Source organism: Elephas maximus, chromosome 19, assembly GCF_024166365.1.
Source record: "Elephas maximus indicus isolate mEleMax1 chromosome 19, mEleMax1 primary haplotype, whole genome shotgun sequence".
Taxonomy (NCBI): Eukaryota; Metazoa; Chordata; class Mammalia; order Proboscidea; family Elephantidae; genus Elephas; species Elephas maximus.
In genome coordinates, this window is record NC_064837.1 from 8013977 (window position 1) to 8031315 (window position 17339).

The window sequence follows — 17339 nt, forward strand, 5'->3', positions numbered from 1 at the left end:
AAATTCACTAATCTTTGATAATCCCATCCATTGTAATTTTCACTTCATACATTATATTTTTCTTCTCTGGATGTTTGAGTTGGGGCGTTATTATATCTTTCGTGTCTCTGCTTAACATGTTCAATCTCCCCTGCAGCTTCTTAAGCACATGGAACATAGTTATAATATCTAGATGATCGTCCTTGTCTACTAATTCTATCACCTGGGTCAGTTTTGATTGATGGATTAATGTCCTTATTATGAACTGTGTTATCCTGCTTCTTTGTATGCCCTTCAATCTCTGATTGGATGTCAGACATTTGTGAATTTTACTGTTTTGGGTATTGGGTACTTTTCTATTCGTATCAGTGTTCTTGAGCTTTGCTTTGGCATGAGTTACGTTACTTGGGCACAGTTTGTTATATGGCATCAGAGAATCTTTTAGTCTAGGGCTAGTTTCTCCCTATTACTGAGGCAATGCCCTTCTGAGTACTCTACCTGGTGCTCCTTGATGTACAAATCTTTTCACTCTGGCTGGTGGCAGTATGAAGTATTTCCAGCCCTGTGCGAGCTCTGGGGTTGTTCATTCTGCTTCTTGTGGGTGGTTCCTCTCCGGGCTCAGGTAGTTTCCTCACACATTTGTGGTGCTCAGTATTCAGCTGAATACTTGAGGGGACCCTCTGCTGATCTCCTGAGCTGTCTCTCTGTGCAGCTCTCTCCTCTCTGGTCTTTGCCCTGCTAAGTGTACCTACCTTGACCTCCTCAGACTTTCAACTCCTTCTGCCCAGCGTAGGGAGACTGCTGGGCTTCTCTTGGGTTCCTTCTCCCTGAGCTGCTGTCTGGACACTTATCTCCAGGCACTCAGATGGGGCAGTTGTTGGGCTCACCTCATTTGTTTCCTCACTTTCAGGGATCACTGTTTTGGGTTGCAATGTCTGAAAACCATTGTCTTCTATGTTTTGCTCCCGTCTTTTTTTTTTTTTTTTTTCCTAATTCTATTATTTTTTTTATTGTGCTTTAAGCGAAAGTTTACAAATCAAGTCAGTCTCTCGTACGGAAACTTATACATACCTTGCTATGTACTCCTAGTTGCTCTCCCCTTAATGAGACAGCACACTCCTCATGTCCACCCTGTATTCCCGTGTCCATCCAGCCAGCCTTTATCCCTCTCTGCCTTCTCATCTCCCCTTCAGACATGAGCTGCCCACATAACCTAATGTGGCAGTATCATTTTCTATCTTATATTCCAGTCCAATCCCTGTCTGAAGAGTTGGCTTTGGGAATGGTTCCGGTCTTGGGGTAACAGAGGGTCTGGAGACCATGACCTCTGGGGTCCCTCTAGTCTCAGCAGACCATTAAGTCTGGTCTTTTTACGAGAATTTGAGATCTGCATCCCACTGTCTCCATCAGGGAACCTCTGTTGTGTTCCCTGTCAGGGCAGTCATCCATGGTAGCCAGGCACCATCTAGTTCTTCTGGTCTCAGGCTGGTGTAATCTGTGGTTATGTGGTCCTTTCTGTCTCCCGAGCTCATCTTTACCTTATGTCTTTGGTGTTCTTTATCCTCCTTTGCTCCAGGTGTGTTGAGACCAATTGGTGCATCTTAGATGGCTGCTTGCTAGTGTTGAAGACCCCAGATGCCACTCACCAAAGTGGGATGCAGAATGTTTTCTTAATATATTTTGTTATGCCGGTTCACCTAGATGTCCGCTGAAACCATGGTCCCCAGACCCTGTCCCTGCTACTCTGCCATTTGAAGCGTTTGGTTGTATTCAGGAAACTTCTTTGCTTTTGGTTTAGTCCAGTTGTTCTGACCTCTCCGGTATTGTGTGTTGTCTTTCCCTTCACCTAAAATAGTTTTTGTCTACTATCGAATTAGTGAGTGCCCTTCTCCCTCCTTCCCTACCCTTGTAATCATCAAAGAATATTTTCTTCTGTGTTTAAACTTTTTCTAGAGTTCTTATAATAGTGGCCTAAAACAATATTTGCCCTTGTGCAACTGACTATAATTTCATGCAGCATAATGCCTTCCAGATTCCTCCATGTTACGAGATGTTTCACGGATTCATTGTTGTTCTAAATCCTGTATAGTATTCCATCATGATGTGAATATGCCATAATTTATTTATCCATTTATCCACTGATGGGGACCTTGGTTGCTTCCATCTTTTTGCTATTGTAAACAGGACTACGATGAACATGGGTGTGCATATATCTGTTCATGTGAAGGCTCTTATTTTTCTAGTATGTATTCCAAGGAGTGGGATTGCTCAATTGTATGTTAGTTCTAGTTCTAGCTTTTTAAGGAAGCACCAATTTCCAAAGTGTTTGTACCATTTTACATTCCCACCAGCAGTATATAAGTATTCCAGTCTCTCCACACCTCTCCAACATTTATTATTTTGTGTTTTTTTGGATTAATGCCAGCCTTACTGGGGTGAGATGGTATCTCATTGTAGTTTTGTTTTGCATTTCTCTAATGGCTAATGATTGTGAGCTGTTCTTCATGTATGTTTTGCCTCCATTTTAAGGCTGTTTAAGGCAGGAGTATAAATTGAAACCCTGTTATTTTGTCTTGGCTGGAAACAGAAGTCCCTGGGACAGGTGTATATTGATTATATTGTTGACGGGTCTGAAAAGTTGCATTTGAAGAAAATGAACGTTTTCCAGGAATCTATATCTCTTACCACCACGAGTCTGTCAGTTTGTCCTATGGTGGTAGCTTGCACGTTGCAGTGTTGTTAGAAGCTATGACACCGGCATTTCAAATACCAGCAGGATTACCCATGGCAGACAGGTTTCAGCAAAGCTTCCAGACTAAGACCTATTGGCAGGAGAGGCGTGGTGATCTACTTACGATTCACAACAGAACATTTTCCGAGTGACTTGCTTTGGACATGTCATCAGGAGGGATCAGTCATTAGAGGAGGACTTTATGTTTGATGATGTAGAGGCCAACAAGAGCTTGAGAGACCCTCAGTGAGATGGACTGGCACAACAGCCAGACAGTCAGCAGCCTGGACCTGAACGTGCTGATGATTGTGGGGATGAGGCAGGACCACGCAGTGTTTTGTTCTGTCGTACACGAGCTTGCCGTGAGCTGGAGTCGATTCAGTGCCAGCTCACAGCAACACACTTTAACTAAGACGTTGTTTGAAACCTTTAGGGGACTGTTCTTTGGGAATTGTATTGTCAGGTACTTGAGTCAGAAGAAGATAGACAGGCCAATAGGTGAAGGTTTATGCTGTCAGGGTACCCAGAAACCAGAATCTTAAGCTGAACGTTGCTTGGTGAAAAGGGTTTGGGCCTTCTGTGAAATGTTTCAACCAGACTTGGATGATTATTGCTGCTTCTGTAGTAAGTGCAGAGTAACCAGCCCATGAAAGGCAGATACGATTATTAGCACATTTTTAACTAGGAGAGTGGACACCTCAACCGTTACCTGTTCTGACTTTGTTAATTCAAGAGATTCAAAACGTTCAACCAGCAGCCCTGATTCCTTACGGACAACTGTTTATTCCCTATATTTAGGTGAGATAATGGATTAACAACCACTCAACTCCAGCAAAAATCACCCTGACCCAATCCCAATGGCCCTGTACTCCAAGCTAACAACAATTTTTTGTTGCATCAGAAGGACCTTGGTGTTTAATGGAATCCTTTTTAAGTGACAGTAATTTTAAGACACAGGTGACCACTCCCTCTAATCTCTTCTAGAAATCAGGAATTTAAGGGCTAACGCAGAGTAGTGAAGCCGCGTCACTACACGTGGCGCTTCCTCATCAGAAACCACGACTGAGTTAGAGCCTCCCGGACTTGATTGTTCTACTCACATTCTTCTGTTTTGAAACTTAAGGGAATGTGATACAGTACAAATAACTGAGTCAGTTGTGGTAATACCTCTTAAACCCTCGAGGTGGTGGTATTTCCATAGTAAAAGGTGTTACCTTCCCCATTCCATCCCACACTGCTGTCTTTCAGGAATAGGAAGTTAAGTTTTCCTCCTCTTATAAAAATGGAAATCAACAAGATGGCTGCAGTTGGTGTCTTCCCTGTATACAAAACCAAGAAAAACCCAAGCCCCTTGATATTCAGTCAATCCCATCTCATGACAAACAGCACAGTGCCGTCGAGTCGATTCCGACCCTAAATATAAAAAAAAAAAAATATAGGGGATCTTATTCCAGCCTTCCCTGCTTCTTGGCAGATCTTTGAATGTGTTTGTGGCTTTAAGCTGGAGGTACACTGTTCAGAGACCCCTGAATTGACTTTTCTGGTTTTCAAATGCCCTGACTGAGGCCTTTGGGGATCTTGGGGGGCTCTATCATTTTTGCCTTGTTCTCACCTGTTCTTGGCAGGGACAGTCTGGTACCCATGGAATACCCTGTGCCCAGGGAGGCAGGCACTAATCATTGTCTCTGCTTGGATTCCCATTCTGCTCTCTGCCAGGCTGACCGAGGGTCTTCGTGTTTAGACTGTGACGATGGACCATTCCTGTCTTCACCCGTGTGAAGACAGGAATGGTCCAGTTGTTTTCAAGGGGCCATTCAAGTAGCTTCAGGCACAGAAGAGTAACAACTGTACACTGCTACCAATTCATATTTTGTATTAAAAATTAAAATTCACATTAGAAATGTGTGGCGCGAATGGTTTACAATCGGCTGGTGACCTAACGGTTGGTGCTTTGTGCGCATCCAGCAGTGCCACAGAAGAAAGACCTAGTTTTAGGCTTCTTTAGACATTATGGCCAAGAAAACCCTGTGGAACAGTTGCATGTCCTGACACGCGTGGGCGCCGGGAACAGTTCTGTGCCATGACATGGTCACCAGGAACAGTTCTGTGCTGTGACACGTGGTCACCAGCAACAGTTCCGTGCAGTGACACCTGCGGCCACCAGGAACAGTTCTGCGCCATGACATGGTCACCAGGAACAGTTCTGTGCTGTGACACGTGTGGCCACCAGGAACAGTTCTGTGCCATGACATGGTCACCAGGAACAGTTCTGTGCTGTGACACCCGCGGCCACCAGGAATAGTTCTGCGCCATGACATGGTCACCAGGAACAGTTCTGTGCTGTGACACGTGTGGCCACCAGGAACAGTTCTGCGCCATGACATGGTCACCAGGAACAGTTCTGTGCTGTGACACGTGTGGCCACCAGGAACAGTTCTGTGCCATGACATGGTCACCAGGAACAGTTCTGTGCTGTGACACGTGCGGCCACCAGGAACAGTTCCGTGCCGTGACACGTGGTCACCAGGAACAGTTCCGTGTAGTGACACCCGCGGCCACCAGGAACAGTTCTGTGCCGTGACATGTGCAGTCACCAGGAACAGCTCTGTGCCGTGACACGTGCAGTCACCAGGAACAGTTCTGTGCTGTGACACGTGGTAACCAGGAACAGTTCCGTGCCGTGACACGTAAACAGGAACAGTTCCATCCGTGACACGTGGTCACCAGGAACAGTTCTGTGCTGTGACATGCGTGGCCACTGGGAACAGTTCCCCACCGTGACATGCGGTCACCAGGAATAGTTCTGCGCTGTGATATGCGTGGTCACCAGAAACAGTTTTCTGCTGTGACACACATGGTCACCAGGAACAGTTCTGTGCTGTGACACGCGCGGGCACCAGGAACAGTTTTGTGCCGTGACACGCACGGTCACCGTGAGTCGGAATCGACTCAGTGGCGATGGGTTTGGGTTTTTTTTGTATAGTTAATACTTAAATATATTGAGGTAATTTTTTTTGCTTCCTTTCCTTTCCACATTAAAACATCCAGCCCCTTCCCTCCTTTTCTTGTGCTTACTGTCTGCTAATTAAAGACTTTTTGGTATCTCCATTTGTCTTTTATCCATTCTCCACTGTCCGCTGATGTTGTAGAGGCCGACTTGATGTAGGACAGAGAATGGCATCCCTCAGTGTGACAGTGTGTGACAGGAAGGTGACTTCAAAATACCTCTGTCACGCCTTTGGGCTGTAGTCTGGCAGGGACCGTAATGCATGGCCATTGATTGGTCATCTGTGTTGCCTGGACGTGGATAGAATCCCTGAATTCCCTCTGTAGTCCCCTGGGGTGAGTCTGAGAGACTGATCACCCCATAGCCTGAATATTATAGTAACCATAATAGTATGCAGCATCCACGGAGGACTTACTTGCTAAGTGCTTTATTTCACCCAGATGACAAAATGAGTGCCTTCTTCTCCTAGGTGGGGTCTTGGGTACTGGGGAAGTACAGTGGAGAGAATGACAGATGGAGTCCATTTGTCATGGTGCTTACCTGCTAGTGAAGGCAAATAGTAATCAGTTAATTGTGTGTGTGCATATCTATACGTAGATATAAATAAACTGTGATGAAGGCTATGAATGAGCAGTACAGCGTGCTATAAAAGAGGTGACACTTGGATTATTTCTATTAAACCTGATTTTTTTTTTTTAGTTGGGGATTTTATTAGGTGAGGGTAAGGCTCAGAAAAGTTGAGTAAGTTGCTAAAGGTCACACAGCTAGAAGGTGGTAGAGCTGGAACCTGGGACCCTCCAAAGAATGTGCTGCTCATCTCTGTGCTAGAGAAGGTGAATATCTACAGAACTAGCTTCTTGGTGGGGAGGTTGAAATTTGGATTCATGCCAGTAGACTCTAGCCCGCTGGTATTTCCTGTTTTGAGTCCTAGCTCCCTAGGAAAAGAAGTTTCCTTTAGGGGATTACTGAGGGACACCTTGTTCCCGAGAACACATCCACTGATTGAATGTTAGACCAGAATTATTGGGGATTTCAGGGTGTACAGCTCTTTCTCTGAATCCACCAGTCTTTGTTTCACCGTGAGGCTTACAGCTCAGCTGACTTTGTCATTGATTCTTCCTTCCTTTTTGCTGATTTACACTTGCTTTTTAACCCATTTCTTTTTCTTTTCCTCCTTGAATTTCCAGATTTCAGTTAAATATTGGGAGTCATGCTCCTATAATGAGTACTTGAGAAAGTTAAAAAAGAGTGTGGAGAAGGCTCCTGCCTCCTGCTGTGTTCTCCATTCAACAGGAAGGATTTACCCTTAAATGCATGCAATTTAAAAACACATGCACAACCTAAAATCGAAACATTTTATAATCATGGCAGGATATACAAAGTAGGGACTGTAGATTCCCTCTTGGCCTCTTCTTCCCTTGAATCCCTCTTCTATGATTTTTCAAGTCTTCTATTTTTTTTATGCCCAGGATCCTAAGGCACATTCCTTCCTTCTCAGTTTTACTATGGGCAGGAAGGGCAGGGTTCAAATCCTTTGTTTGGAGCCATGTTTATGGTCACAACATTGTATTTTTCCAGGAGCAGTGGAGGCACCTGGATTCTACTCAAAAGGAGTACTACTGGGATCTCATGCTAGAGGCCTATGGGAAAATGGTCTCAGAAGGTGAGGACATGGAGGGACTGTGAAGCTCTTAGGCAGTGTCTCTTGGAGCTGGCAGAGCTGTAGTAAGAACTTCCTTGCATTGGGTGCCTGGGGCTCTAGTGGTGCGTTACATACAGCAACTCCTCTGATCTCCACGGCAGCGCTGTAAAATGGGTGGTGGTAGTCCTGATTTAAAGGTGATGAGAGTGAGTGTCAAATCGAGTCATTGGCTCCCTGTTACATCTGTTGTAAGTGCTGAGTCAGGATGGAACTCAGTGTAGCTGGCTTTGAGTCTGTGCTCTTTCCACTAAACCACAATGCCTCCTCCAAACGTGGTTGCAGCCTTGGTCACTACCCTTGTCCCAGCCTCCCAGGTGGTCTGCAGACCTTTCTGTCGACCTGCTCAGACTCTCCTTTTTCTAGTTTTCAGCATGTTTCCTGGTGATCTTGTGAGTACTAGTCTCTGACAAGTCCCACACACCCTGCTAAGGTGAGATTCCTGACGTGCTCTTCATGTTTAGTTAGGATGTGAGAGACACAGCATTAGCTTCCAGCCCTGACCACTCAGCCAGGCCCACACACTTACCTCTCTCTCAGACATTTCCAGCCCCAAACCTGACCGGGCTAATTCAGCAGAGCATGGGCAGGAGCGGGGAAGACTCCACCTTCATGCCAGGGAGAAGATCTCAATGCAGGCTTGCACAGGTGAGTGATCTTCCATTGGTCCTGAGCTGTTTCTGACCTCTCCTGGTTAAGTTGGGTGTGGCGGTGGAGGTGGCAGGCCTTTGGTTTCTATTCCATTGGCATAACTAGGCAGGGTTGGGTCAGTGCAGTTGGAATACTGAGGTTGGGTCTTCTCGTCTCTGGTTATAGGGCTGTTGACACATAGAATTAATGGCGGAAGAATGAGGACACATCATACCTGGTCTCTTCAGTCTTGTTTGTAAAACTGTTGTGATAGCTTTTTCTCGGTGAGAATTAAGATAGTACAGATTGAGACCAATACAAATACGGGTAAAATTCTACTAAAAGAAAGATTATCTAACAGCCATCATTACCCTTTCTGGCAAGAAGGTTCAGAGCAACTAGACTTCTCTTATTCTGGTTGTAATGAATAGTAACCAGCTCAGCCTCCACAAAATAAAACACACAAAAAAACAGAAAAAAATGCTTCATCTGCTCTCTGTGCTCCTAACTTTCATTAAGCAGTAGCAGCAACAAATACTTCATTTAAATCATGCATTTTGAGACTGGGTAAGAAGAAACCTGAACCTGTTCCCTTGTGAAATATTAGTCACCTTTTGCCTTCTACACTCTTTCTAAGACATTGCAGTTATGAACAACCTGTCAATCATACATATTGGCTTCTAACCAAAAGGTTGGCTGTTCGAGTCCACCCAGAGGCACCACAGAAGAAGGGCTAGGTGACATACCACAGGAAAATCAGCCGTTGAAAACCCTAGGGAACACAGTTCTCCTCGGACACCCATAGAGTCGCCATGGTTCAGAGCTGATTCAGTGGCAACCGGCACTGGTATAGACGTACGCCACACACACCCACATATACACACACACACTTTTACATGTACCGTAAATGCTAGTACCATGGAAAAAAGGAAGGAGCAAAGATTGGAGATTGTACAACAAGCTGCTCCTTCTCCTCAGTGGGATCTAATGAAGTATTTTCCTTTGCTGATATACCACAGAAGACCAGGCATCAACTGAGACTGGATTTTAATTTTAAGCAGTATGTTTATCATTACACTATTTTACAAGGATTCCTTTGGAGCAGTATTTTTCAAACTGTCTTTTATGATCCATCAGTGGGCTATGAAATCATTTTACTGAGTTGCAGCCAGCATTTTAAAAAAATGAAAGAGAAGATAGAAAATATCAGATGCCTCAAATACAGTAGGGGTAAGTAGTAGGCAGTATTTCAGGAAATTTCTGTTCGGAATATATGTGTCTGAATACAGTATTTCAGTGTAAATGCATTTAAAAAAAATTCTTGTAAAAATGTATATAACATTTGCCAATTTAATGTTTTTCAAGTGTACAATTTAGTGACTGATCATAACATTAGTACTGTTGTGCAGCTATCACCAGTATCTGTTGCCAGAGTTTCCATCACCATGAACAGAAACTCAGTGCTTTTACTACCTCTTCTATTCTCCCTCCTGCCCCTGGTAACCACTAATAAACTTTGGTAGCTATACATATGTCTGTCTTAAGTGTTTCATATGAATAAGATCATACAATATTTTTCCTTTTGTGATTAACTTGTTCCACTCAGCATAATGTTTTCAAGGTCCGTTCATATTGTGGCATGTATCAGGACTTCATTTTTCTTTATGGCTGAGCAGTAGTCTGTTGTGTGAACTTACCACATTTAGTGTATCCATTTATCTGTCGATGGACATTTTGGTTGTTTCCACCTTTTGGCCATTGTGAATGGTGCTGCATTGAACATTGGTGTACATGTGTCTTATGGCGTTAGCAGTCTGAAAGATTTGAAAATACTACTTTAGAGGTCACTGCAGTGGGATTTTTATCTGGAATATACAGATGACTACATCACTACTCATTCTGTTTTTTTCTGCCTCATCTCACCTGCTGCCCTGGCCCCATTAGCTCCTAGACTGTGGAGAGTCTAGAAGGTCGGCCTGCCTGGATAGGCAAAGAAAAGCCATTGTAGGTTCTTAAGTGAAGACAATACTTGGAGAAAGGTTTAGGAAGATTAATCTGGCAGCATATACAGGATGGACTGGAAACGCTTGGAGGAGAGGCACCCTGTGGGCCACCCAGTGGGCGGCTGGTGCAGGAGTTCAGGTCGCTGAAACAAGATCCTGGATGAACGTAGATGCATCAGAAACAACATGGAAAAGGACTTGTCTCAGAGATACAGTAATTAGCTAGTCTGCCAGATCTGGACTAGGATCAAGGGTCAAAATTACAGGAGAGAGCGCATGTGCTGTTTTGATTGTCCACAAGGATGAAGAGCTCATAGTTAAAGCAGGCCAGCAGGAGAGTGAGCCTCAAAAGCCATTGGACTCTTACTGCTCATCAAAATCGCCATGAATATTTTCTGTATTTTTCTAGTATTTGAGAAAATGACCCTTCAGTTTATCTGCAAGAATTCAATAGGCAAGTATAGTTAAAAAAAAAAAAAAAGTTTTGAATGGAGAAAGTTCACGAATATTAGATCTGGAAAAGTAGAGTCTGTTGTATTACCAAGTCCCTGGGTGATGCAGTTAAGTGTTAGCTGGTAACTGAAAGATTGGAGATTTGAGTCCACTCAGTGTGCTTGGAAGAAAGGCCTGGTGATCTCCTTCTGAAAAAGCCATTGAAAACCCTGTGGAGCACAGTTCTACTCTGACGCACATGGGGTCGCCATGAGTTGGAGTCCGTTCAACAGCAGCAAGTGGTTGGTCATAGATGTATTATAAAGGTCAGATCATTAAGATAATGTGATACTCATGTAAAAATTGATGAGCAGATCAATGAACAGAAAAGGCAGCCTAGGAAGAGAAGCTGGTCTATGTAAGAACTTTACACATGATGGAGGAAGAAGCAACAGAAATCAGTAGGACGAGTCAGTGTTGAATGAACAGTGTTGAGATTTTATGTATTTCATAGCACAGCCCTGGTGGTGCTATGGTTAAGCACTCAGCTGCTAACGGAGAAGTTGGGAGTTTGAGCCCACTTATTGACTCTGGGAGAAATACCTGGTGATCTGCTGTGGTAAAGATTACATCCCAGAAAACCCTATGGGACAGTTCTAGCCTGTGACACTGGATTACTATGAGCTGGAATTGAGTTGACGGTACCCAACAACAAGAACAGCATACCAAAATGAGATGAAAGCAGACTGAAAAGAGATAAACTATGAAAATAAGATTAAAAAAAAAAGAAAATGAGTATATATTTAACTGATGTCTGAATGGGAAAATTTAATATATAAAATTTAAATATAAAAGCTATTGAAGAAATCATTAAGGAAATGGTTAATAGACTTGACTATATTTAAATAGAAAAAAACCATAACCTCGGTGCATATTAAAAAAACCTGAAAGATAGTGTAAACAAATTGATGGAAAACATTTTCCATGAATATGGCAGATAATGATTTTTTTTTAATATAGAAAGAGTTAATGTAAGTTGATAAAAAATGACTTTTCCATTGAAAAATAGTAGTCTTGGAGCATGAAAAGTAACTCATAAATGTGAACAATAGTTTCATCCTTTAATAACTAAGGAATTAAAATTTAAAACAATGAAAAAACATTTTTCACCTATCCAAATGGTAAATACTTAAAAACATTCTGTACTTAAGTATTGAACACTTAAAACGCCATAAGATGGCATAGTTGCTGTGGAAATTTCTTTGGCAGTAGGTATCAAGAGCTTTAGTCCTTGGGTGATGGGAACCTTAAACGCACTCAGCTGCTAACTGAAAGGTTAGAGGTTCGAGTCCACATAGAAGTGCCTCTAAAGAAAGGCCCTGATATCTAACTGTGAAAAAATCAGCCTCTGAAAACCCTATGGAGCACAGCTTTACTCTGACAAACGTGGAGCACCATGAGTTGGAGAGACTCGATAGCTAATGGTAACTGGTACCAAGAACCTTAACATTCATGTGTGTTGATACAGTAATTCTGCTTGGAGGAATGTTTCTTAATGTATTGGTCACAAATGGGGACAAAACTTATGAAGAAAAATTGCCTGTTACAGCATTATTTATAACAGATAGCAAAAACACAGTAAATAAATTTTCTATAGTAGGAGAACTCTTAAACAACTTATGTGTAGTTCATTTCTGTAATGGACCATTATTCAACCCTTAAAAATAATATTTATAAAGACTTTAAGGCAAGAGAAAGTACCTTTGTCATTTGAGAGGAATTTGTAGATTAGCAAGCTCAGGTCTAGCTCTGGAGCAAGTAATTTTGGCCTTGAAAGACACTGATATTATGAAAGAATAAGGTAAATTGTTTCTTTAGCTTACAGGAATAAAGAAATATACAAACATATGAAAATGAGTTCTACCACTGAAATAAAAATCTAAAGTGTGCATCTTTGTGTAGTGATGTTAACCGAAAACCTGAGTTACGATGAGAAAAACAAAATGTTAACTTTTTCTGGGAGTTAATAAAGGACACGTAGATAGTGGTTTGAAGCACAAACCGAGGGATTCACTTTTGCATTGTAGCCTCACAGCAGTAAATCCATTGTAAAATGACAAATTACTGCATTTCATGAGTTTTTGGATTACTCGTGAATGGGAGAATTAATGTAAAACTGATAAGTGGCATGATTTACTATATAGTGATACAAAGCTTGATATAGAACCACTTACACTTGAACACAGGGTAGGCTAAGTGCAGTGCCAGGCCTTCAGGCTGGATGATGTTGTTTTTCCTCACTCACTGATGCCCTTTTGGTAGAAAGAAACCATGTTTTATGATGCTCCTTTCTTTGGCATATAAGTTAGAAAACAGGACATAAAATTTACTGAACTGTTTTAAATATTCTTTTTTCTTCTTGCAGGAGATAGGCAGGAGAATGACAAAGAAAAAGTGAACTTGGAAAATTATAGGGACCAGGGACCTCCAGATGCCTCCTGTGACATCTCTGGAGAGGTCATTCCTCAGGCTTCTGTGAGTGGCTTCTTCAGTGAGGATGAGCCAAGACACTTTGGAGGGCAGCATCTCCCTGAGGCGCGGGGAAACCTCCAGGTAGAGGGGAGAGGGGAGCAGCCCTCTCCTCAGGAAAGGAGTTCTGGGAAACAGCCAGGCCAGCATTTGCCAGATCCTCACCCAGGAGGAGCACTGTCTGTGCTGTGGCTCGAGGAGAAGCCAGAGGCCCCCCAGAAAGATCAGCTGAGACCCCCCATGGCCCAGAAGCTCCCTACCTGCAGAGAGTGTGGGAAAACCTTTTACAGGCATTCTCAGCTTGTGTTTCACCAGAGAACTCACACCGGAGAGACATACTTTCAGTGCCACACCTGCAAAAAAGCCTTTCTGCGTAGTTCAGACTTCGTGAAACATCAGAGAATCCACACAGGAGAGAAGCCTTGTAAGTGCAGTCACTGTGGGAAAGGCTTCAGCGACTTGTCTGGATTGCGCCACCACGAGAAAATTCACACGGGAGAGAAACCCTATAAATGTTCCATCTGTGAAAAAAGCTTCATTCAGAGGTCAGACTTTAATAGACATCAGAGGGTCCACACGGGAGAGAAACCTTATAAGTGCTCGCGATGTGGGAAAAGATTCAGTTGGAGCTCGAGTCTCGATAAACATCGAAAATCCCACTTGGGGAAGAAGTCCTTTCAATAGCAAGGCTCTTTTATCCCATTTCTATCTCTCAGTCCAATTAAAAATACGTAGCTTTTTGAATCATCTGCAGGAATTGCACCTCTTGTATTCCTAGTCTATTTTCATGGATTGGAGAAGGGAGAAGCTGTAGGTGGTTTTGAAGTTGGAGAATAGATTGGGCTCCTGGACTGGATTTCATGGCAGCTTAATTTCTTGCTTCTGCATCAGGAGAAAGAATTGCCTTCATCTGTCAGTTCATCACCTTGCTTAGAGTCTTCTGTTGGACCCCTTGGGAAAAAAGTATCATTTGGAGATTGAGCTTTAGAGGTGTCATCTGAGAAGAATTTAACAGAGCAGCTGTTCTTCATGGGAAGAACTTCAGCCCTTTAGAGCTGGTCCAGAGCATATCTTCCTGGTACAGAAGGGCAGGCAGACAAAGAGGACTGGAGTATTCTTATGTGTTCCTTGACATACGGGTGAAAAATGAACTTGAAGTGTCCTTGTTTTAAATAAACTTAGTAGAGTCACTCCCCATCTCATTTGTGTCTGAAATGTTCACGGTGTGTTGACTGTCACTCAACATGCATTTTCTCACGGAAGATCCTAAATGGTAGTTGAGCTCCTAGTTGAGCCCATGCAGACCTATCAAGTTTAGAATAGAGCAGAACAGTGATATGACAGTGCTAACCTAAACACTAGGTTGTGAGAGCTTGGCCAGTGCTAGGCACCGTGTTGTCTCAGATTGGTCTGTCTTTGGTGTCCACTTGCTGGTGCCACTTGAGCTGCCTGTCTTTGTCGTGACATTCATTTAGATGATCATTTGTGCCAAAGTGCTCTATGCTTTGAAATTACCTCATTTTGTCTGAAGGTGTTAGGAAGATACCAGTCGATAGCATTGCCTAGAGGTTTATTGACACATATCTAACCTGTACAAGTGACCTAGGCTTCCACAGACACATGCTGAAAAGTCCTCTTTCTCGTGTATAGTGAGACTTCCACCTCCCTTTCATTCTGTCCTTTTTGTGCCTGGCTATATTGTACTCTTCTGGGTGAGATCTGGAAGGAAGATGCTAATGAACAAGACAGAGCTATCTTCCTGAAAACAGATTAGTTTATGGGCAGTAAACTCCAATAATTTGACCAACAATGGGAAGTGAGTTAATGGGAGAGGAGGGCCAAACTTGAAATTATTCGAGTCCCTGAGTTCCAGGAGTGTCTTAGTTATCTGGTAGCACTGTAACAGAAATGCCACAAGTTGATGGCTTTAAGAAACAAATTCTCTCACAGGATAGCAGTCTGAATTCAGGGTGCCAACCACCAGGGAAGGCTTTCTCTGTTTAGGAGCTTCTCAGCACAGGGACCCTGGATCCAAAGTAAGTGCTCTGCTCCTAGTGCTTCTTTCTTGGTGGCGTGAGGTCCCTATATCTCTGCTTGCTTCTCTCTCCTTTTATCTCTTGTAAGATAAAAGATGATGTAGGCCATGCTCTGGGTAAATCACATGGTGGCGTAGTGGTTAAGTGCTACAGCTGCTAACCAAGAGGACGGCAGTTCGAATCCTCCAGGTGCTCCTTGGAAGCTCTATAGGGCAGGTCTACTCTGTTGTATAGGGTCACTGTGAGCCGGAATCGACTCGACAGCAGTGGGTTTTGGAATCTTGCCTCATTAACCACAGGCAGAGATTAGGATTTAAAACACATAGGAAATTTGTATTAGATCACAAAATGTAGGACAGCCACACAATACTGGAAATCATGGCTTAGCCAAATTGACACACATTTTTGGGGGGAACGCAATTCAATCCATAACCAGGAGGAATCTGTTAACTGAAAATGAGGGAGAACACCCCATGTAAGGGGGCGTAGGAACTCCCAGGCTAAAAGCAGGAAAAACATGGAGGACTTGGCACTGGATTCCGTATTCTGCGTAACAAAGATTTGTAGATGCAGGATTTGATGCTTTAAATCTGTTTCTCAAAGTGTGATCCCTGGACCAGTGGCATATGCTTCTTGTTAGACTTACTGAACTAGAGACTTAGTGAATCAGAAACTCAGAGGTGGGGCCCAGAAATCTTTGTTTTGACAAGCTCTTCAGTGGACTCTGACACCTGCTTAAGTTTGAGAACCACTGCTGTGAATAGTATTTGATTAAAAAATAAGTGTGGGGACATGAGGGCATAATGATACTAAAAGGGATACTGGGACATCCCAGGTGTTTCTTACTAAGCAGACCTCCCCATGGAGCTCTTTATACCTCATTAAAATCGTGGAACCTTTTGGGCTTCAAGTGAAAATTTGTTCCACGGAAGAAAATTTAGAAAACAGGTTAGAAAGCTTTAGAGGAGGGAGCAGAGCCAACCTGGCACCCTAGACAGACATACCATGCTATCCCTCTGCTGCAAAGACCTGAAAAACTAAGTAAAACAGATACAGACATCAATCCTGGAACCCTAAGCATCAAATAAGGGAATAAAGAACTAAACACCAAATGGAAGAAGAAACTGATGGAGAACAGAGAAAGAGGAGAGATACAGAGTGGAGGTCTCCTGTCAACTAATATGGTACAGCATGGCCATCTTGAAACACAGCCAGCAATGAGCCTGGACAGGAGTGTGGGAAGGCAACTTCATGGAGCTCCCAAAAGGTGACAAGCACCTGGTAACCAGAGAAACATGCTTTCCCACCCTTCACCCTTCTGGTGAGTAGAAGTAAGAACCTCCGCATCCTGGCAGCCCCCACCTCCATGGTCCACAATGTGAGTTGCCCCCACCACCCCACCCCCTCCTGCTGTGCAGCTTTTTATCGCTCTTCTCTATCTCCCTCCCACCTAGCCCTTTACACCATCTACTCCCCTTTCCTGCTGTCCCCTGCCGTGTCTCTGTGGCTAGAAAGCCACTGGTCTGCTGCTGCCCTGGGTCTGAACTGCCCCCACCCATTGGTTCCTACCATGCTGCCATTTTTTTTCTTTTGTTCCATTCTCCTACCTAGCTCTGTATGTCACTTCTCCTCACTTTCCACCGTCCCCTAGGGCCAGTCCACCTCCAATCACCATCCCCTTCTGTGCCACCATTTTTAATTTTAATTATTTTCTTTTTTTCTCCTTTTCTTTCTCCCACCCACTAAGCCCCATACACCACATTCCCCCTCTTGCCGTCAGCCCCCTCCATGCTGCCTATAGATGAGCAAGCAGAAAAGCATGCCTGGCCTGCCCACCCTGGCATATGAAAACAAAACAAAAAAGCAGGGTGAAACAAATGAACATACAATTAGTAAATAAAATAATACCTTAATGTCTCAGAGACAGACGATAATATCAAAATATACAGAAAAGCAGGACAGATGGCTCCAGCAAGTGACCAAAATAAAGAATAAGATAACCTTCCACTAGAAAAAAAGGCAGTGGAACTCTGTGATATGGAATTAAAAAGAGGAATATTTAGGGCTCTTCAAGATATTAGGAAAGAGATCAAGGAAACCAGACAAACCAAGTTAAAAAAAAAAAAAAAAAAAAAGCCCAAATCAATGAAAACACAGACAAAGCAATAGAAGAATTTGGGAAAATACTACAAGAACAACAACTAGAAATCCAAAAGATAAAATTTCAGAAGTGGACAACTCAATAGAAGTTGTTTTAGGAGCAAATTTGAAACAGTGGAAGACAGAATCAGTG

The 17339-nt window shown here is 43.2% G+C and overlaps 1 protein-coding gene across 5 annotated transcripts in view; it reads left to right on the plus strand.

Moving 5' to 3' along the window:
* ZNF18 (zinc finger protein 18) overlaps window positions 1–16348 on the plus strand; it is a 150876-nt gene extending 134528 nt beyond the window's left edge. For 3 of the 5 annotated variants that reach the window (XM_049859552.1, XM_049859554.1, XM_049859553.1), the window contains exons 5-7: window positions 7296–7380; window positions 7957–8064; window positions 12907–16348. In XM_049859552.1, coding sequence (XP_049715509.1) covers window positions 7296–7380; window positions 7957–8064; window positions 12907–13694 — 981 coding nt within the window. In that variant the 3' untranslated portion in view covers window positions 13695–16348. The remainder of the gene's footprint in view (window positions 1–7295; window positions 7381–7956; window positions 8065–12906) is intronic. The other 2 variants (XM_049859560.1, XM_049859561.1) reach the window with 1 other exon arrangement.
* Window positions 16349–17339: the final 991 nt, after the last annotated feature.